We start from the raw sequence: 21,037 nt of genomic DNA, 5'->3' as shown, positions 1-21,037 counted from the left end.
TTAGTTTAAGTAGGTTTACCGTGTAAAGAGGTTGACGTGGTTTTGTCGCTAAATAATGCAAACAGAAGAAACGCGGTACTTCCACGACAAGTGTTCATACATACTATACCTTGAACAGAAAGCTTTAGAAGCCAATTCATGCCAAAAACGTTAATTCGACGTTAAAAAAATGAATATGAAGGGGAAAAAGAAAAAAGAAAAAAGAAAAAAATGCGATTACCTTGGACCATTTGTAGCATAATCATGTTTTTAAGCAAAACAAGGCAAATTTGTGGAATTCGGTCCCTCAAATCTCTTTCATCTTTTGCAATAACTGCAAGATAAAAGACACGAAACAAAATAGTCAAGAGACCGTATATGTCCAACCGAAGGCACGAGTTCACTGAAGGCAATCAAGAGTCACGGCACTGATGATCGAATGAAATCCGGAAGTTGCTCACAAAATGGAGGCAAAATCGCATCAATCGAAATTATAAGACCCAGAGAGAGAGAGAGAGAGAGAGAGAGAGAGAGAGAGAGAGAGAGAGAGAGAGAGAGAGAGTATGTCACAAGTTAATAATGTAATTGATACAGAACTCATTATACAATTCCTGCTCATCTGCTAGGAGGTTCCTAACAGAAATAAAACAAGAAGAATGTCTGCTATTTATTGGTGTTAATTTAACAGGCAACAACAACAACTCTGAATGCTCCTACACTTAAAAAAGGAAAGAAAAAAATGAAAAAAAAAAAACCCTTTATCACAAAATTCGTTTTGGTTCCACAATTAAATTACTTTTTTGGGGCCAAGACTAGTCTGTATACATAAACATAAGCCTAAACCTGATCAATATCTTCTCTCTGGAGCCCACTTGATCCCTGGCATGAATGTAAGCAAAACTCGAAAACCAACCCAACTAGTGTGCAGTAATTAAGACATTTTCATTTGGATTTGCCGATGTACATGTACCAAAAACTCGACATAGGACAAGCCGCCAGAGTTCTTGTCCTCAACCAGATATGAGAAGAACAGCATTCCTGCAAGGAAAAAAGACACAATCTTGTCAGATCAATCCTGCATATGAGGTCAAAAGCCAACAATTCCCTAAACCCCAGCACAACTAATCTGAGATTACTTGCAGAACCATATGCTTTTGTAATGGCCAGTGTAGATTTTAGAGTGGATTTACACTGCTTAAAAGAGATAAATTAAGCCACGCATAGAGATTTTATCCCTTTTTCTTCCCAATAGGAACGAAGGAATCTGACATCATGGAGAAGGTTTAGGAAGACATCTGATTTGACAGAGCCATTCGAATAAAGACGGCCTCAGTCATGAAAACTTGATTGGTTTGACCGGCAAAGCCACTCCAATTTCTTAAGTCAGACAACCAAAAGTAACTTAGCACAAGCAATCTAAGCCAATGAAATTACATGGCTACGGATGCACTGACCTGAAGGATCTCCTTTCTTGCATAATCTCAAGCTGTATTTAAAAAATGAGAAAATGAAAAAAATCAGAAAAGTGAATCCTTAGCAATATAATTAATGTAACTATATTAAAGAAACAGATAAGTTCTGAATGATGTAAGAAACCAAGGAGACAATAATATTCACCGGAGATAGGAACATCTTTGCCGCCGTATCTCGTTCACCACCTCATTCAGTTTCTTAGATAGCGGATTCTCATACTGCTGGAGAACAAACTGAAATGCAAAATCCTTGCTTAGAAATGAAATAATTCCAAACTATAGATGTAATTCCAGAAACTCATGTGGAGCATATACTAATAAGTCATAAGTAGGCCAGAATAATCTAAGTTTAAATTGGAGCATCCATTAGGAAACACATCGTTATAGATGGAAGTGATATAGTCTACCCAATCCAAAGGCAATCAACAAAATGTGATGAGGCCTAACAGGTGGGCCTACTCAATAATTTAACATGACCACTAGTATCCAACCAAATACCAGCCTTGTTGCCTATTATCACACGCAATCATGCATAACAAGCAGTCGATAATCCAGAACCCAATCATACAACTTTTTTCATCACTCAAACAAAATCAGAAGCAGATTCCGATAAAAACAATTTTACAACAAGAATTGGCATGAAACCAAGTTACCTGAGCAGGAATTTCTTCGACTGAGGATGTACCAAACAATTTACTCAAAATATCCGGATCAACTGAGTTCCCCACATATATTAGAGCATCGTCACCATTTTCAAGAAGATAGATTCCCTCATCGGTGACATGCTCACTTGAAAGAGGAATTACAGCTGGAACGATGGATCCATCATCCTCCTGTTATCATGCAAGAGAGTTATCAGTGATTCAATATGGAATTAGTGAAAAACGGAACAAGCAGCATTTAACCATTACCCTTGAATTTAGGTCATGGATGGGAATCATTCTGGGATAGACCAGAGGAATTGCCAGAGGAGTAGATACAGATGAAACATAGTTCACCCAGAAAGATCTGTCATCTATCTTCCCATCATTTCTCAACCCTGTACCTTTTAGTACGGCTGAAACACAAAGGAGTATGTCAATTACGTAGAATATAACTATATATAAGGCGTTTAACCATTAACACAAGAAATAGGGACGTGTCATGTGCCATCATAGGGCCATTGACATATATTTACGAAGAATATTAAGGAGTGCCCAAAAGACACTTGTTAAGCTACATTTGGTCTTGAGTTGAAAATGTTAAAAGAAATTGCATGTTCCATTGTCGTGAAATGTGTCAAATTTTTGCACTTTACTCATATTTGAGGTCTTCAAAACCTGACATTACTATATTTTTTAATGCTTAATTAGTGCTGACCCTGGAATTGCCAACGTTGTCAAAACTCAATGCCAAGTTGAGCCATAGGAAGTGTGTGATCATGAGTATAAGTCCCAGAATTGGCAACTATGGGCCACTACCAAGGGCCTTTTACTCCTGTAATAACCTGATTGTCCCAATCAATTAGGAGTCAGATAGTCAAAGAGACCCGATCAACCAACGTCATCAGGAAGAAAGGGCACTTGTCAACAAAGCCATACAACAAAACAAAATAATGTGAGAGTTTTTACAACGTGACGAAATATCATATGTCGGACATCTTTGAACTTAATAAAAAACTGTCTGCCCAGCTTTATACAGCTGGAAATTCATAAGTACTTCCACCCCTTTGAAAGAATGTGTAAGCTATAATACATAAAACATCAAAACAAGCAATGTTTCTCTTCCTTTATATGCTGGCATTTAACAAAAGCAAAATAATGTGGCCCACATACAATGGATGAAGAAGAGATAACATTTTTTTCAGATTAACTTTAAGCCATCAAGACTTCAGATTAGCACTCCCAGCACAACCCTTTCATACCAATTCCCAAATGTACACAGGGGAAAGAAGTTTACCAAGAGTATATAGAGGTAGAAGCTTGAGAGCCTCTGGAAGAATTAGCTGTCCGGATGATGACACTGTGGCACAAAATTTACGATACGAAAGCAGAATGTTGATGCATAGGTTTGTTGCTTGTTCGCGGACTTGTGAGAGTGGACTTGAAGGAATTTCACTGGCTGCTGCAGAGAGATCGGATAAACAGATAAAGAGGCCAAAAATCATAATCATCTAAAGTTGAGGCAAACACCAACAATATACAGTTATGTCTATCAACTATTCTTTCAATTAAAAGAGCAACGGGCCGGTAACTGCTGGTTATTTCGATGATAACTAGCAAGGCCAAGTACAATCAATATTTTGCAAATAGTAAATACAAACATTATTAAGATGGAAGACACAGTCAAATTTCCCGAACAAGGGCGACCCCAACATTGAGCAAAAATAAGGCCAAACACAAGCCACTAATTTAATACAAGAACACATGGGAGTCAACAAAAAAGTAATACAATGGAAGAACATGGATTATTACATATAACAATGAATGGCATAGGGGGAGAAGTTACAGAATACCTTGCTTCAACAAACATGTGAATTGGGCATCCAAGTCAGCAGCTCGGAACAGATTAGTTAGCATGCTAGTGCATGGAAGAGACAAAGTTGTAACGCGAATTCTTCGTTGGCCGTATACAGTGGTATAAAGAAGTGCACACTAAGTAAGAGATATAAGAAAAGGAAAGTTAAAACTAAGCTATTCCAAATAAACCCCTGCGAGTGACAAGAACGAGAGAATTGAGGGAAACCTACCTGAAATGCACATTCTGAGCCATCCTGTAACTTATCATCATGCTTCAAAGTTACCATTACTGTTTTGTCGCAGTCAATCTGCACAAGAACGGGGATTAGCATATAAAACAGCCATGTAAGAGGATCTAGAAAAAGCTCAAGAAAGTGATATAAAACAACAATGCAAAGAAGTATCGTTGAAGAGTTGCAGGTAAAGTGAGAACTTGGCCATCTTATGAAGTGAGTCATCAAGGAAAGACCTAGGATGCATCAGCAAGCAAAATATTCTCTATGAATAATACGTAACATTATTTAACTTTCTCCTCATAGTATAAGAACTCCAGTCTGATACCTAATTCCTGGAATCTGCAATAGTATGCGCATAACTGAATATGCGTAGAAGTACAAAGAGATGGTTCAAATCTTCATTAACAATTTATTTTACTTCACATAACCAAATGGTTCGAACCTTTATACATTTAATACACCAGGATATCATTCATGGCTCTAAATTCGTTGATAAAAGCATTGTAGAATCTGTCTTACATGAGTTTTATTTTTCATTTTGAACCTTCTATTTACATAAATTGGCACCCCTAAATAAATTTTTCCAAGTGCCAGAAAATACTAATGCATCAACGACTCAACTTAAATAAGATACAATGCCTTTCAAGCTTATCATAGGTAATAACAGCAAATAAACTGATACTAAGGGCTTCCATTGTTCAGGAAGAAAATGAGATGGAAAGCACATATTAATATATTACAAAAGATACTTCGCTGAAAGACACATACCCCGGGTAGATCAATATCAGTTGGTATGCGTTTGCAAAAATTCCCATGGTATTCTTGAACTTGAATACCCTACAAGATATCAACTAATAGTAATATAAAGGAGTACGGAAGCATTGATAAATGCATTAAAAAAAAATCCCTTTAGTCGCCATTAGAAGTACCTGACTGCATCTCACTCGCATTACGGCCTCAAAACCTTGAGGTCTTGTAATATTCCATCTCAGATCATTGTAAAGCTTTGCAGGATCCGATAGAGCTGAGAAGGGATGATAATAATAAACCTGGAATAGATGCAAACAAAAAAAAGGGTAATATGTGAACAAAATTAAAATGGAAGATTGCAACAGCAAGTCTATTGCATTCGCAGTGAATTATTACAAATGTGTCATATCAAGTTCAAAAAAGTGTATGGCAAAGCCCACCCAACCAAGCAAGCTACAAGGAAACTGATAACTGCATATCTACCCACTTTGCTTATATCACTGCATCGCATGCATCCTCCTACCTACTCTAAATGGCATAAGCGTCCACAACAAGAAACTTCCTTCTGAGTACAAAGGACGCATCAACGGATTGGCAAATGAAGACACGACTTCATGAGATATATGGCCCCAGGGATCAGGTTATCTAGTTAGACAAACTGATTTATAAATATAATAGCCTCTAGGAGTTTTTCCAAATTCTCAGCCAAACAAAGACAGTCCTTTAACTAGCATAGAAGGGCGTGAATAATTTCCATAAAGCAGAAAACTATAATTTTACTGAAATATTGAAGTAATCCACAACAAGAAATAAAATGAGAGGGTATACCTGCCCTCCAGTAGTTCTCGGTACCACAGATATCGACGCAATATCTATGTAACTTTGGGTAGTGAGAAACACATCAACGCAAACCTACAGCATTTCCAAATAAAAAATGTTAATCCATGTGAAAATGCCAACGGATATCTTACATGAAAAGGTGACAAACGCAAGAAACAGAAGCACGTCTCAATATTCCTTCTCTTGAATTTATCACAAATTAAAAAACTTGATGCAAAAGATTACCTGGTACTCTGCAAATTCAATGGCCATTGTCTTCAAAGTTTTGTCAGCTGGTTGGAGTAACTTATGAGCCTCCTACATTTTCCATGAAAACAACTAAATGTGAGAGGACAACTACAGCCGAGGAAAAATACTGAGATGTCAGTTTAACTAAATACATGGCAAAAAGATTCCTGTAATATCTCCATATTTTTCATAAGTGTCCATTTTTCTGGAACGTTGCATCAATGAAAGCATAAAAAAATCTGCCAAAGGAGTACATGCACGACTATGTTCCGTATAACAAGCAATTCACAACTCCGGATCCTTGACCACAACCCACGTTATACAGGTGACAAGATGATAAAAAGAAAAAATGAAACCAGGTGAAAGAACAATAATTACTTTTTGGCCAAAAGCAGGACTCAAATTACTTAAAGGGCAGTAGTATGGATGAAAAAAGATCGTATGCAATAAACGAACATAATTCAATAGAGGAGTCCTGGAGTCCATCCAGATTGCATTTCAGCTAGCTCCTACCTTTTCTCCAGATGTGATATTAGTTCTTCCTTCAGCCTCTCTGGCAGAGAGAGCACCAATTCCGACTGATGGCAAGACTGTATCATTTTCGGACAAAATCAAGAAATTATCAGTGTTCATACATCTATTTACATGGTAAGCAGATTAAAAACTCATCAACCAAAGAATAAAACAGGACATAACCTCAGAAAGCTACAAAATAGCAGGAGATGCCACAGACGTGTTTCAGGAAAACAAAAGGTCTGCTACAGCAACCAATACAGCTTAGAAGTTCCAGCAACCAGTTCATACAAAACAGGCACTTCAAACATTACAAGACAGCCAACCACAGGCCTCCGTATAGAAAGTTCGGGTCCTGGGAATCCAGATCTGCTGCAAGTTCTATCAGAATATCTATGAGAAGCATCCAGATTTACATTGCCTCATTGAAATGAGCAACTGTGCCAAGATACATGAGATATCCTCTTCATAGAATAACACCGGGACCAAGGTGTACACTTGTCAGACTTGGAATCCTTTTAGTGCTCTCCTTTGCCTTCACTTTTTCTTTTACTTTTGACTTTCAGTTGATTATCTAAAAATACATTACGGTGCATTCAATGATTACAACAAGAACACGAGTGATTCCGACATGGTGCACCTAAAGAAACTTTTCTAAGGTGTGTTTGGCTGATAAACTATAACACGACACAACATCAAAACACGAATCACTGATCCAAATTGTGCCAGCTCTCTCAACCCAATTAATAGTCTTTGCTTTCGAGTTCAACCAATATTACCCTCAAATTGACATTTGACCTAGGATCTTCAATCATATGTTCCAACACGAGATATCTGAGATGTGATGGTGCATTTAATTTTTCATATTATCGAAGCTCATTTAGTCTCTCTCAAGCCTTCTATTCTGAATTCACTGGTGACATTATTCATGCTGCTACATGTACAGTATCTCTTATGTAAATTGTAATATCCTCCAGTTAAGCCCTCCCAACACCTTGTTATCCATTTTTGGACAAGCATCAAACTGCAGCATTGGATAGTACAAAGTAGGGAAAACTTCATCAAAGAGGCAATTCTTCATATTTCTCTACTTACTCAAATATCATTCATATTCCCTTTGGACTACGCATGGTATGCATAATTGATCACAAATTAACACATTACAAATTAAGATAACCAAGACGAATTAATGCATCACAAATTAAGATAAATTCAATGAAACCTAGAACATGCCTGATTGAAAAACCAGAAGTTTCCCGCCAGTACTTTTCATTGCCAGAAAAGCAGCCTGAAGGTTTAAAAAGAGAAAAGAAAAATGAAATTGTTAAAACAAAAATTTCATATGGGTAACGTGTCATGCAATTAATGCATTAAGAGCATAGCAGTATTTTCTCCAATATGATGATCAACACCTGGGAATTAAAGAGATGAAAGATAAACTAAAAGCACCATTCCAAAACATAATTAGTAAATAATAAAATAACTACAATGAAATGGTGCAGAGTTTCAAGCTATTTCATTATCCCTGCTTTCTTAGTCCTCCATTTCTTTCTTTCAGTGCTTTATGCTTTGTATACTTCCTGTCCACGAAAATGCTAATATACTGCCTTTTATGAAAGAAACTTTCTTTCCATTAACTTAAAAAGATGCTCATTCAACAAGAAACAAAAAGACAGCTAAAGGAAGAACTTCCATTGAGCATTTCCCTATGAGTGACACAGACCTGTTAACTTTCGGAGCATAAAGAAAGTTTGTGTCACAGGCATAACATCTGACATTCAAGGCTATTAAGGTTACTTAGTTCCTAAAACCAAGTGATCAGTAAAACAGAATGTGATGATTTCAAACAGTTAAGTACACCTCTCTCAAACTTTTATCTTGCTTAAAGCCAGATACATGTTTTCATATGCCTTCCCATTTTCTTTGGCAGATCTTATTTTTCCGTGAATTGCTTTAAAACACCAAAAGCAGTCTTTTTTATAAGTTTAATGCATCTCTGAACGACTTCTTCACTAACGTAGCTCATTCTCTCTTCTATTTCGGACTATTTCTTCTCTAGATAGTCCACCTTTTTTCAAATTTTATACTATGATTTACAACAAGTAGTTTTTAAATTTGAGGGCATCCCTCAACAAATCCTGATGTACGTAGCTCATTGTCTTATTTCAGTCTATTAACACACAACACGACATTTGAACAAATTAAAGAACCAAGGAAAAAACATCACAATGATGTTTCTCAAGGAAAAGTTCATCAGTTCTCATTACATTGCATTTGCCAACATTAGGAAGAGCCCTATAAAGGAAAGTACATACCTTAACTGCAGCACCAAAGGCTGATTCGGCAATTTTATTATTTTGGAACATAGATGGAATGCTTTCCAGCAATAGCTCCAAGTGTTGACGGCACTGCAATCGCGGAGTAGAAAAATAAAATAAGTATAAGATAAAATTGACCAGCATTAAGAAAGTGAAAAAAAAAAAAAAAAGATCATCTGTTCCAGAGGAACAGAAAAAAATTGAAGGGTATATTTTTCATTTTACGCTTCTTAAATTGCATTATGAAGCTCACCTCAGAAAGCTGGACGATAACATCACTTTGCAGCGGAGTATACACATCTTGTATATCGGGAACGATTAGCATCAATGGCTGAAAACGTTCATTGCTTGTCAGAACCAACATTCACAAACCTCTTAATTGAGTTTTCAGCAGAGAATAGGTCAATGCTCTCCAAATTGAACAAAATATGCCTTTAGAAAAATGAACAAAGAAGATATAAAAGCTGGCTCACAACCAGTCAAGAAAAGGGATTAACTAACAAGCAAAGAAACATGTGGGATTACAGCCATTGCAATTTCAGAATCCATCAAATACTTTCAAATATTCCAGTTCATTTGAATCACTTTAGTTCGTGACAATCTTCCTACAAAAAAGTATAAGACACCCAATTCCTCATAATCATTGTCCCACACTTTCTTAACCCTTGATTTTTGTATATATCATCTAACACCTCAGGCATTCTAATTGCTATGTTCCCTTCTGGCTAATATCCTCGCCAGCACCACTGCCATCCATGCATCAAAGAAATGACAGACTGGTAACTCTACTACCCTGAAATAAAGAAGCAACTAAGAGTTCATAAAGTTCAACATAGCCTCTTGAGCTAGTCAATGCCCAAAGACCAAAAAACATAAGACTCTCCAGACTGAAATGGGCATCTGCCAAAGAAAAACATTGCTCGAAATTGCATAACTGAACTGCCTTTTTTGTTGAAATCCAACCACAAGAGTAGACAATACACCAACCAAATTGCTGGGAAGCCATCTTTCCTACGACAACCCCCCCTCCCCAAAAACCAAAAAAAAAAAACAAAAAACAAAAACGAAAGGAAAAACAAAGCAAAACAAAACAAAGTAACTTTCCGTGGGTACGACCTGAACTAATTGACTACATGACATCAGAAAATCAGCATCCAGTGCTTTTTTTCCACTTGCTAGACAAAATTGCGAAAAAATCTATAACATTGTTTCCGCCGGACTCTTCATAATTTTATTTGACAGAATTCATTCTTAAGATATATTCATGCCCAAATTTGTATTATTTTACTTTGATAAGCCATGTGAGAAAACAGCGAAGTGATGGAACTTCTAATGAGATACCACTGAATGAAATAATCATCACTGGACTATCATCTATTAATGAAAAGAGAAAAAGGCCACAAAATGGGATATTTAACAGGTTTAACAATGGGATGCATCGATCCAGTTTCCATGGAACAGAACCCATAAGGGAAAAGCAATGCCACATCTGAGCGCCTCTGAAGTTCTGATAGACCTCCCAGTTCTTCTAAATACTCATTAACATGTAATGAGCAATGACTGGCTCACTCGAAAAGTATCACGCAAGCCAAATATGCCGTAATAACTTGTTTCTTAATTGACTGTAATGCCTGAAACTATCAACCCTAACGAAAAATAAAACAAAATGCACTTTTACAAACCACACAAAATTGCAGAGATGCTATAATACATGAAGCTTCACAACTAAACACCATTTGATAATCATATGAAAATAGCGCTCCATCAGGAAACCAATCTTAAATAGAGCACAGTACAAGAAAAAAGGAATTGACAGCACACACCTGTTGCAGTGCGCGTTTTAAATTGTAAAAATGTATAGTGGAGTCAAATGTCGCAATTCCAACCATTGTCCGAGGACCTTCCTGCCAAATGACAGTATGAAGTACTGATCAAAAAAAAAAATCACTTACCAACAACCCTTTGATAACACAAAGCAGTTTGACTTATTTTCTGTTCATTCTATTCCATCGGTTTTTGACTAACTTTTTGTAGCCATAAGGACAGAAATTAACAGGAAGTCAGCATATTAGCTACGATTGTTCTAATGCATCTGCAATAAAGTAGATGGATAAGTGACGTAATATAAGGTCAGATGCTACAGAGATATCAACATAACAAATTGCATATCTCCATCCCATGGGCAATTGCACCAAATTCATATGAAACATCAAATGCTACTCCAATTTTCAGTGGCAGGTCATTACATGAATCTAGCAATGACATTGTAAAGGATGATGCAAGCAAACTAAGCTTAGCAAAAAGATTATCAACCAAAGAAGAAGAATAATGAAATTAATCTCAATGATTCTTTGATTTTGAAACTGAAACTAATTTCCCTCATGTTGATGCAGGTCTTCTCAAAAGCATGCAATCAACCAAATCCATACTAAACTTGCATTCATCAAGGACACCTCCATGCACAGCTAAAGCTCGACCTTCTACATGCTGCTTTCCCCTAGAAAAAAGCATCCTATATTTGGTTGTTTTGACCAAAAAAACAAAAAGTGAAACAGCCAAACAGAACTTCAATATGTTCCAGTTCAGTTGGCTCTTGGGCTAATTGGGAATGAGACTTGTTTTCTTTTATTACACTTGATTTTACCCTTGGAAACAGAAGGTATTTCCGATAAGGTAGTGAGGGGAGAGAGCATCTAACAAAATCATTATACTCAGTAAGGATACTACTACAAAAGTTTGGTAGCGTGAAACCCAACATTTGTAACAATCTGTGAATACAGTTCCAATGGCTTTCTATGTATCATCAAAGGCCCTAAAGTTCCTTTGATTCCAAACGCAACCATAGGTGAGGATTGAAGCAAAAGCATTTCCTTTTATAGCTGCTGGCATAGATTCTCAGCCCAGGCCCAAAATTCTACCAGTGGATTTGAGACTGCTTCTGGGAGCCAAATTTAATGGAATAATGCACATAAGCTCGAATTTATATTTCAAATTGGGTAATGTAATTCTAGATATAAACAGGAAAATGTCATTGATAAAGTGAAAGGAATTTACAAGCTAAACACAAGCGATCCCATAAGGCACAACTCTTTCTCAAGACCAAAGCCAACTAAAAATCCAATAAAAAAAGATTTTGCGAATCAGATTCGTGTATCTTTAGCAGGAAAAAGATAGTCAAGTGCCAACTTTTACATGAGGTGTGAAGAATGCACATTGTTCCATAACAACAAGAAGTCGAAACTAAACCCCACTGACATGAGCACCAACTATCCAAGCAAAATAGCTAGATCAAATTACATAGTAAATAAAAGGCTTTTGTTAATGTACAATCAAAAGGCACTTACAGGAAGATCAGAAATAACTTGATTGATTGCACTGCAAGCTGCAGCAGTTCCACCAGTTTGCAAAGCATTCATGGACACATCAATAAGGAAGAAATACACCGCGGGCATCGGTTCACGGATCTGGAATTAGATACATTGAAGAAAACTCAACTTAAAAGAGAATAGGAACACCACAAACATAATATTTTGACTGCTAACACCAGCTCGCTGCTGAAAATTTTACTTCGCATATCTATCAACAAAAAAGATTTGTCTAAGTCACTTCGTTTCGTTTTGTCCAAGTTAGTTCTCTTTTAGCCCAAGTTTCTTCTTTTTTTGTCTAACTCACTTCCTTTTTTCTTTGTGAGTTTCGGGAATACCCCCATTCATATGTCCGGAACACTTGACAATGAAACCATGCATTTCGTTATACGAGTCTTGACATGTACGATTTCAGCTATCCAGTGATAGACAATAAACCAACAAAGATTGTGAGCCAAGCTCAGTCATATTGACTCCTTTTCCCAAATATAATGAGTAGATCAGGATTATCCTCATTCAGGACAGTGACATCATAGCGCAGGATTTTGCTTCTGCCTGGAGAGATCAACCACAAATATCTCATATGCACACATATATTCACAGGTAGGGCATATTCTTTACTTTATGATAGAACACAGGCTGCAGAAGCTTATTATTGACGCATGATCCGAATATTCTGCGCTTATTCTTGAAACACCTCCTCAGCAACTAAATATTGACTGCAATTGGTAATTTACTTCTCTAAAATTACATTTATAAGGTGATAACTGAATTAAACAGGACGTATAAACCCATGAAACTGGTGACCAGTCAAACCATGGAAATATGCATAGACTTCTAATACAACTGCTTAGATTTAGAAATCAGAGAGCCAACTGAACCACTATCAAGTTGCCACCGAGTATTCAGTTGAAAAGAAGGGGTCTGCAGTATAGACAAGCGAATCTCGTAGTTTCACTCACCATATATTCCTTCGAGGCGACGAATTCAACTGTTCCTCTACACAGTTCAGGTCTCTCATCTGCATCTCTGCGCCTGCCATCAGGACCCAGATTGCAGATGTAATCACGTGGAGTCTCATCAGTAAAGCCTACAAACAAGTATGAAGAATGCTGTCAGGTCGCCCACAGAGAGAAAAGTAAAAAAGAAGCTAATGATTTCCTGTTAATAAGAAATTTTGCCCCACTTATAATGCAGGGGCAACTAGACCTCTAAAATTCCAATATTAGTATTCTCTCACTCAAAAATCTATATTTCATTATCCTCCCTACCCCTACCCCTCGTTCTGATTTACGAGACATCTAGAATATTAATTACAACAAGCTGATACAAGCACATCATTCTCAATCATATAGTCTAATAGTACGTCCAAATCCTTATAGACTATTTTCACAGCAACTAATAAGCGAGTCCACTGCAGATATCAAGAGACCAAAACACTGAGAAATGAACTTGAGCAAATATCATGAGCAGAACTAAGACTACAAAGACCACAAATAAAGACCATCAGTGTAGAAGACAACCGAAGATTTAAAAAGGGACTGCCACTATTCCCAGAATCCACTTGAAAGTCATCATCCAATAGTTTGTCACATTTAAGCACTAAATCGTTTTAAAAACTGGAAAATGAAAACAAGAACAGTGGGGATTACCCACCACATAAGTTACAGGTGAACCGTCTCCCCTGATCTATGAACTTCATAAAAGGATTTATGTAGCCCTTGCAGCGGGAACATCGAATGGGGCCGCTTTCTCCAAAATCAACAACCTATACCATCAATGAAAAAATAAAATCAATTGCACTTCTTCATTACAACAAAGGATACACGATTCCGAATAAAACATGGGATCAGAATCGCACTAAAAAGAGGTAAGTAGCCAAGCATTGATATGGGAACAAAGAAGAATGGACAATCACAAGAAAAGAAAAGGGAGACAAGATGCTTCTGCTTTTGTACTAAGAAATCAAAAAGTGTGAGGATGAACATCAAGCAATCAAATGCAAAAATGAAACCTCATCTGGCAGAAAAATTATTTTCTTTGGAAAATTTGAAAATAGGAATAAGATTCAAATGACAAATGGATTGCAAAAGAGAAGGGCAACAAATATAATCAACAATTCCCACTCGTTAATACATATAAACCAATAAGCAATGCTAGAACTTAGAGAACCAAAGGGATTTGCCATCTTAGCTTACTATACTGTCCATTTTGCAAATTTGAAATGTCAAAAGAAGACCTAATCAGGTGAAAGCATGCAGAAAACCTAATCACGTCATTTACTTTGTCAAAGTAGACAAAATCCTGAAAGTATAAGATGCTGTATCAGCCAAAACTACAGAAAATAGTGACAAAGGACATCATCCAACATCAATATCGATACCATAAGATGCAATTGCTAACATAAAATCATAAACACTGCACAGAGAATACCAAGAAAATCCCTGTCAAGGTGGATGTATGACAACAATTCTCTATCCTTATCCCACAGCAATTATTCAAAAGGTTCTGTCCCGAGTCACAAAAATTGTTTCAACATACATTGGACAAGGCAAGGGAAGTTTCTGATTTACTGACTAATTTGAAAAGGATCGAATGAGGTTCAGAAGGACAGACCTAACCATTTGAAATGTCTTAAACAACATACAAACACACCAATATCAATGCATCCACAAAACCAAATTAACACAGAAAAGCTCAAAAATTTAAGTAAAAAATTTGCCTGAATGGGTTCTTCAGATGGATGAGGAAGTGCCAAAGGTTGAACCAACAAAGCAAGCTGCATGCCTGATGTCGTCAAAAGATCGGCAGTGCATGGAATCTGTCCAATCACACATCAGATAGTACTTTATTTACATACGACAATATACATAACGAGAATTTGTTTTCTAGTCAACCAAGGCAGAATCCCCAGGAAAAGAAACTCTTTTATGCACCTAACAACTCCATAGACGCCCTGACAGCCAAACACCACATCATATCTCTACCTGATTAATGGTGCACCTCATGAAACGTGGACTGCAATTTCCAGTGTCCCTGACAATATAGTCACTTGTGGCAGGCTTCATAAACCAAAAGAGAATCAGAAAACAGCATGCTAAGATAACAAAAATGCAGTACACTCAAAGAGCTAAACGTAAGACATACTGGAGGCTGGTTTGCCTGATTGCCCTGCCGAGTTTCATGAAGTGTCACTGTTGAACTTGGGATAGGCCTTGGAATTTGATTGGGATCAATCTTTGATGGCCCTCCAAGAGAAGGTCCAGTGGAGGCCATGGCAGGGGATATGGCAGTCATAGATTGATTTGAGAGCGGAGGTGGCATCCCAAACACTCGAGGTGGTTGTGGAGGACCTGGAACTGGTGGAGGTGGAGGCATCTAGTAAAATTGTAAAGGACTAAGTTATCAATTGTTCCAAAATGTATATAAACGCAGAAAACATTTCTTGATCAACAGATAAAATCAATAGTGAGATTGTCACCAGCGAGAGGGGATTGATAGGCATAACGGGTCCTTGGTGTCGTGAACAGAAAATCCTTTTCTAGGAGGCATAGTTCATTGAAAACGGGCAGTCTAACCTATCACTGTACCCTTTTTATGATAAGTAAAGTGAAATTCAGTTGAGGCCCCCAGGGGTGCCAACCCATGTACAAAAAGAGCTTGAATCCAAAAAGAGATATAAAAAATAAAAAAAAAATAGGGAGGCTCAAAGACGAGGATAACTTATCTCTTTCAATAATTCCCTCTCTTGAACTTTTTCTCACGCAACATATAGCCTAATCATGACTGAGATGTCATGTTGTTTGGCAATGATCTACATGATATTGTCTTTATTAAGTGAACTCGATAAAGATCAGGCACTTGTTAGCAGCGTCATGACTGATTTTCTTTTACCAAACCCTATTATTGATTTACTACAAAAGTTTATTATATGATGCCCAAACTCACTCATTTAAGCTAAGTCCTTTTCAAATTTCAAGGTCGACTGTATCACAAAAATTGAAAGACACGGTTTCTCTGATTCACTGAATAAGGATACCTAAGCCCCCAACGGTCTTAAATCTGAAATTCATATGGAAGGACATAGGGTGTGTTTGGTTCAGCATTTTGAAAGCCCCTTGGGGAAAATTTGGGGTGTTTGGCAACCATTCCCAAGGGCCATGAAATCAAAAGCTAGCATTAGGAAGGTTGAAAGCTCAAGGTAAGTCCCCATCAACCTTGAGCTTTCACCATATTTGGAATGCCGAAAGCCTCAATTAATGAAAATAGTTAGCTATCTATTTTGCCCTCAAAACCTTACTAAAAATCCAATTTTACCTATTTTAAAAAGTAAAACCCTAGATCTACACTTCATTCGCCCCATGTTGTTACTATTGTTTGCACAAGGGAGATCGGCTGGCGAGGACCAACGAGGCCAGATCTGGCCAATGAGGGGCCAGCGAGGTCGCGCGACCCAAGCAAGGGCCGCCGCCGGCTCGAGCCCTTCGCCGGTGGCGAAGGGGTTTGATTTATTCGCCTAGGTCGCAAAACCTTGGCCACCAGCTGCTACCGGCCTAAGCGCTTCACCGGAACCAACCAAGGGTTTGATTTCTTTTTTAATAAAAAAGGAAAAATTGCAACTACAGCCCTTTGCGAAAAAAATGTTGCCCAAACAATACTTAACTCAAAATTGCTTTACGCTTACCAAAGGCAATTTGCATTTTTCCAAAGCCCCTTAGGCTAAGGGCCTTCGCATTTCCCCAAGGCTCATTTCCAAAACCGAACCAAACGCATTAACTCAACTCTTGAAAGTGAGTTACCATCAAAATAAAGAACTATTTATGTGCTTCTCGTGTTCATGGACAAGTCGAACGACCCATCCTTTTTTTCTAGCAATACAAAAGATAGCTTACCCAATTAATTAACAGTGCCTTACCTTAGTTGTTAATCATGGGCGTGAAAGTGTTCTCATTTCTTTTCATTTTTATTTTTATTTTTTTGGTTGGGGGTAGGGGGTGGTTCGTTCCTCAATTAATGGTTTTAGCATTAAAAATATTTAAAATTTTTTCACAAATTTAAATGAATTTTAAGAACAAGAACAAAACCAACCCTTATCCAAATATGCATTCCAAAAATCTAAATGACTCTCAAGATAGATATTTGTACTTATATACTTGGTGTTTAACGCTAAAATCATTCACAATTAGTAATAATTGTCTATGAAACAAGTCAGCTCCCAATAGCCAAATGTCATATCAAAGTTCTTACCTGCTCAGAATGCATCGACCAAGGCTGTGCTCCAAAAGGAGAAGGCGGTGGAGGAGGCATGGCCTGAGGTGCTCTCGAGAAGGTTGAACTTGATTGCATTGGAGGAGCCAGTGGAGAACTTACTGAGGGACTAGCCATGAGGGAGTGCATGCTTGGTCCTCGAGGAACTTGATCTGTTGGCGGAGGGGCGACAGGCAGCTGCTGAGGTGCAGGGCCACCTGGAGGGGCAAATCGAGGCCCTCCAGCCAAACCTCCATGTGCAAAAGTTGGTGGCCCATTATTCACTGAAGCAGAAGGTGGACCTGTTGGTGGAACCATTGGACCGGTTGCAAAAGGAGCAGAAGCAAATGCTGGACGTGCTGCTGGTGGTGCCGCTGGTGTTGTGACCGGACCACCAGGGAATGCTCCTGAAATGGGAGCCCTCGGAGAAACACCTGTTTGCACACCAACTGAAGATGGCAAAGAACCAGCAGGCGGTCTATATCCAAAGGGGGGTGCATGACTGGCAGGCGGAGCAGTGGGTCTTCCTGGGGCAACATTAGGGGGAAATGTAGCTTGTGCAGCAGTTGATGGAGGCATTGTAGGTCTTGCAAGAACGCCAGGTGGTGGTGGGCCAGGACGTGACATTGGTTGCGACCCGCCAGAGTATGCAGGTGAAGGTGATGGAGAAGGAAAGGGTGGTGGCTGGCCAAAAGGCGACGGCCTGGGGGCAGAACCAGGTAGGGTCGATGGCGGTCTATTCAGGATCATATTCTGCATGCTCTCGGCTATTGCATTGGGGCCATAATTGGGAGGCTGGTGCTGCGGTTGTGGTCGTGCTTGATTGGCGTTACCAGGTCTAGGCACCCCTGGAGGCACGAACGCTGACATTTCCCTTGTAACGAAATCCTCTACTCACCGAAGAAACAAAATCTTTCTGCGTAAAAAAATAAAAAAAGGAGCACCCAGAAACTCAATTCTTCAAACACGACCTGATCCAACATCCGAACATCACCAACAGACAACTGAAGATCACACAGATTAAACTCGCGGGCTAAGAAAACGGAATCGAGATATTCACAAGAAAACTCTCAATTGAAAATATGTCCAGAGCAAGGTTTTGGATCGGGTGAAAAAAAACCCAACTCGGATCAAATAACTCCAGATCTGGGACGCTCCACGGGATCGAATTGCACGGAGAAGGATCCCCACTAGGGTTTAAGTAATGGACTTCGAGGAAAGTTAGGGTTTTTTTTTAGGGGAGATACATCATATGACGAATAAAACGATCGATTCCAGAAGCGCGCATGTACCGCTTCTATTCTTTGTCAATGAGCTCTCTCTCATCAGACGAGACGCGAAGGATCGAGAGAGAAAAGGCGCGGATGCGAGAACGAAGGAGTGGGATTTCTGAAAGTACCTGGTGATCGCGCCAAAATCGGAGGTGGAGGTGGCGTTAAGCGTCAGAGGGCCGGCAATTGAGGTCGGAGATGGTGGCGGAGGAGGAGGAGGAGCAGCGGCAGCGAGAGAACAAGGCCAATATACTTAACGATGATATTGTAACGGGCCCAAAATTGCACGTGCAAATGCAGTAACTGGGGAAATATAGTAGTAAATATTTTTTTTTTTTGGGTTAAAGCACAAGATTTGGTAAATCTAGCCATCGCTCCACAATTTACGCCAAGAAGTAAATCAAAAGAAAAATTCCAAATAAAAATCTAGAATGTTATTATTCTCTCAAATAAAAATTTAAAGTGAAATTTATTTCAAATAATGACCTAAAATAGCTATGAAATCTCAAAAAAGGCCCAGCCTAGAAGGCAATTTCATCATTCCTTCTTTACGATTTTCCTCTTTTTTTCTCTTTTCTTTATTTTCAAGGGCCGACGACCACCCAGATTCGAAAGAGGGCACGCAGCTTCTGCTTGTGTGTGTGTTTTTTTAAATATTTAAACAAATAGAAAAAGGAAAAATAAAAAAAAATGGCAAAAAAGGCCTTTGGGATCAAGCTCTTTTTGAGACTCAATTGCCACTTCATGCTATTCTTTGAAATAATATTTACTTCAAACTCTTGTTTGAAAAAATAATAGCACTTCAAGTCCTTATTTGAAATAAAGTTTACTTCAAATTTTTATTTGAGAAAATAAAGACACTTTAAGTACTTATTTGAAATTTTTCCAGAATAAAAGGACTAGACTTCGCGCTATCTCAAACTAGGAAATGATATGAGGGAATATATAATTTCTTTGTCATAACAACTCACAAAAAGTCATCCTTAAATGGTACTTTTACTTTTCGTTGCACGCAGCTTTTTCTATCTAACTTCAAATAGGTTTATTACTCTGAATTATAATAAGATTAACTCGGAATAGACCACATGAGGCCCCAACAATTTATCCGATCGATAAAATAAGTCGTGCAATCCCAATCCACTGAGCGAGAGGATGGTTTCTTTGTCACAACTAGCTAAAATTAAAGTTCCATTAAAAAGTGTTTTCACGAGTTAAAACCCTCTTAAGGAGTATATGATTTTTCCCGAACGGATCTTAGGCCCTCGTCCAAACATGCATGCCATCATTTAAAAAAAGAAATTCCATAACACGTAACAAAAATTCATCCCGAAACCATGCTTGTACTTTTCATTGCGGGCAATTTTTTCTATCTAACTTCAAATATGTATGTTATTCCGGATTAAAATAAGATTAACTCAGAATAGACCCCACGAGGCCCCAACAATTTATCCGATAGATAAAAAAGGTCATGCAGTCCCGAATCCACTAACGAGACGATGGTTTCTTTGCCACGACTAGCTAAGTTAAAGTTTCATTAAAAAGTGTTTTCACGAGATAAAACCCCTTAAGGACATCCAAACATGGATGCCATCATTTGAAAAAAAAAATCGTAAATAATGGATTTTGTAGAATTTAATTCCCCTTATCAACTCATGATTAATATAAATTTAAAGTTTCATTCGTCGCTCCGGGTGTTCCATGTCTGACTTCGTGGAGAGCCTCAAAAAGGCTATTTTTTATTATATCACATTCACATCATAATTTCATGCATTTATATCGCTTTGATACCATTATTCACATAAGGGATGTCATTTTCAATAAATATATCTCTCGACTTCTATTTATTGAAAGTTAAAAAGTACTCGTATAATAACCCTCAAATAGAAAATAAAATAAACAGGGCGATGATATTGAAATTTTTTTATTAGGTAATCTAGTATTCTTATGCTATGACAAAAAAAAAATGGTATTCCTATGCATGAAAATAATAAATTCATTCATTATGGTCAAACCATAATTTGATTTTGTGTTTTTTTAAATATTATAAAAGGTCCGCTCTACTCTCAAAAAACAACAAGAAAAGAGAAAAACAGAATCGATTGGAGTATTCCAAATTACATGAGAAAAATGAGAGCAAAAGAAACATATATATATATATATATATATATATCCACATATATACTCGTGAACACATACACAATTCTATTATTTTCAATTGGATTAATATAGGTCGCCATCGGAAATTAAATAATCTAGGCCAGAAATTCAAAGAGTAAGAAATGCTTTTGTCTATTGTTTGTATAGAAAAAAAAAAAAATGG

General features: G+C 37.7%; 1 protein-coding gene across 2 annotated transcripts; it reads right to left on the bottom strand.

Moving 5' to 3' along the window:
- Positions 1–622: 622 nt before the first annotated feature.
- LOC115756892 (protein transport protein Sec24-like At4g32640) lies at positions 623–19,003 on the bottom strand. 2 transcript variants are annotated; one of them, XM_030696868.2, is made up of 25 exons: positions 18,846–19,003; positions 17,447–18,362; positions 15,347–15,577; positions 15,187–15,261; positions 14,922–15,020; positions 13,856–13,967; positions 13,162–13,289; positions 12,179–12,298; positions 10,658–10,738; positions 9,088–9,165; positions 8,832–8,924; positions 7,750–7,804; positions 6,517–6,593; positions 6,001–6,072; positions 5,764–5,847; positions 5,115–5,234; positions 4,954–5,022; positions 4,180–4,257; positions 3,946–4,084; positions 3,390–3,554; positions 2,363–2,508; positions 2,105–2,284; positions 1,597–1,685; positions 1,434–1,465; positions 623–1,017 (listed from the first exon to the last, which is right to left on the bottom strand). In XM_030696868.2, exons 2-25 carry the CDS (start codon positions 18,314–18,316, stop codon positions 911–913), a joined length of 3,300 nt encoding a protein of 1,099 aa, XP_030552728.1. In that variant the 5' UTR covers positions 18,317–18,362; positions 18,846–19,003; the 3' UTR covers positions 623–910. The 2 variants fall into 2 exon arrangements, with proteins under 2 accessions (XP_030552728.1, XP_048136185.1); XM_048280228.1 differs by lacking the exons at positions 623–1,017; positions 1,434–1,465; positions 1,597–1,685; positions 2,105–2,284; positions 2,363–2,508 and adding an exon at positions 2,517–3,267 and having other exon boundaries at positions 3,317–3,554.
- Positions 19,004–21,037: the final 2,034 nt, after the last annotated feature.

This window comes from Rhodamnia argentea, chromosome 6, assembly GCF_020921035.1.
Source record: "Rhodamnia argentea isolate NSW1041297 chromosome 6, ASM2092103v1, whole genome shotgun sequence".
In the NCBI taxonomy this organism is placed as follows: Eukaryota; Viridiplantae; Streptophyta; class Magnoliopsida; order Myrtales; family Myrtaceae; genus Rhodamnia; species Rhodamnia argentea.
Note: the sequence above shows the minus strand (reverse complement) of the source record. Positions and strands in the feature narration are given on the sequence as shown.

Coding starts and splice junctions, on each gene's coding strand:
- LOC115756892 (XM_030696868.2), bottom strand. CDS start 18,316: ATGTCAGCGTTCGTGCCTCCAGGGGTGCCTAGACCTGGTAACGCCAAT. Junction 1,686..2,104: donor TCGAAGAAATTCCTGCTCAG/GTAACTTGGTTT, acceptor TTTGCATTTCAG/TTTGTTCTCCAGCAGTATGA. Junction 1,018..1,433: donor CAAGAAAGGAGATCCTTCAG/GTCAGTGCATCC, acceptor TTTTCCTTGCAG/GAATGCTGTTCTTCTCATAT.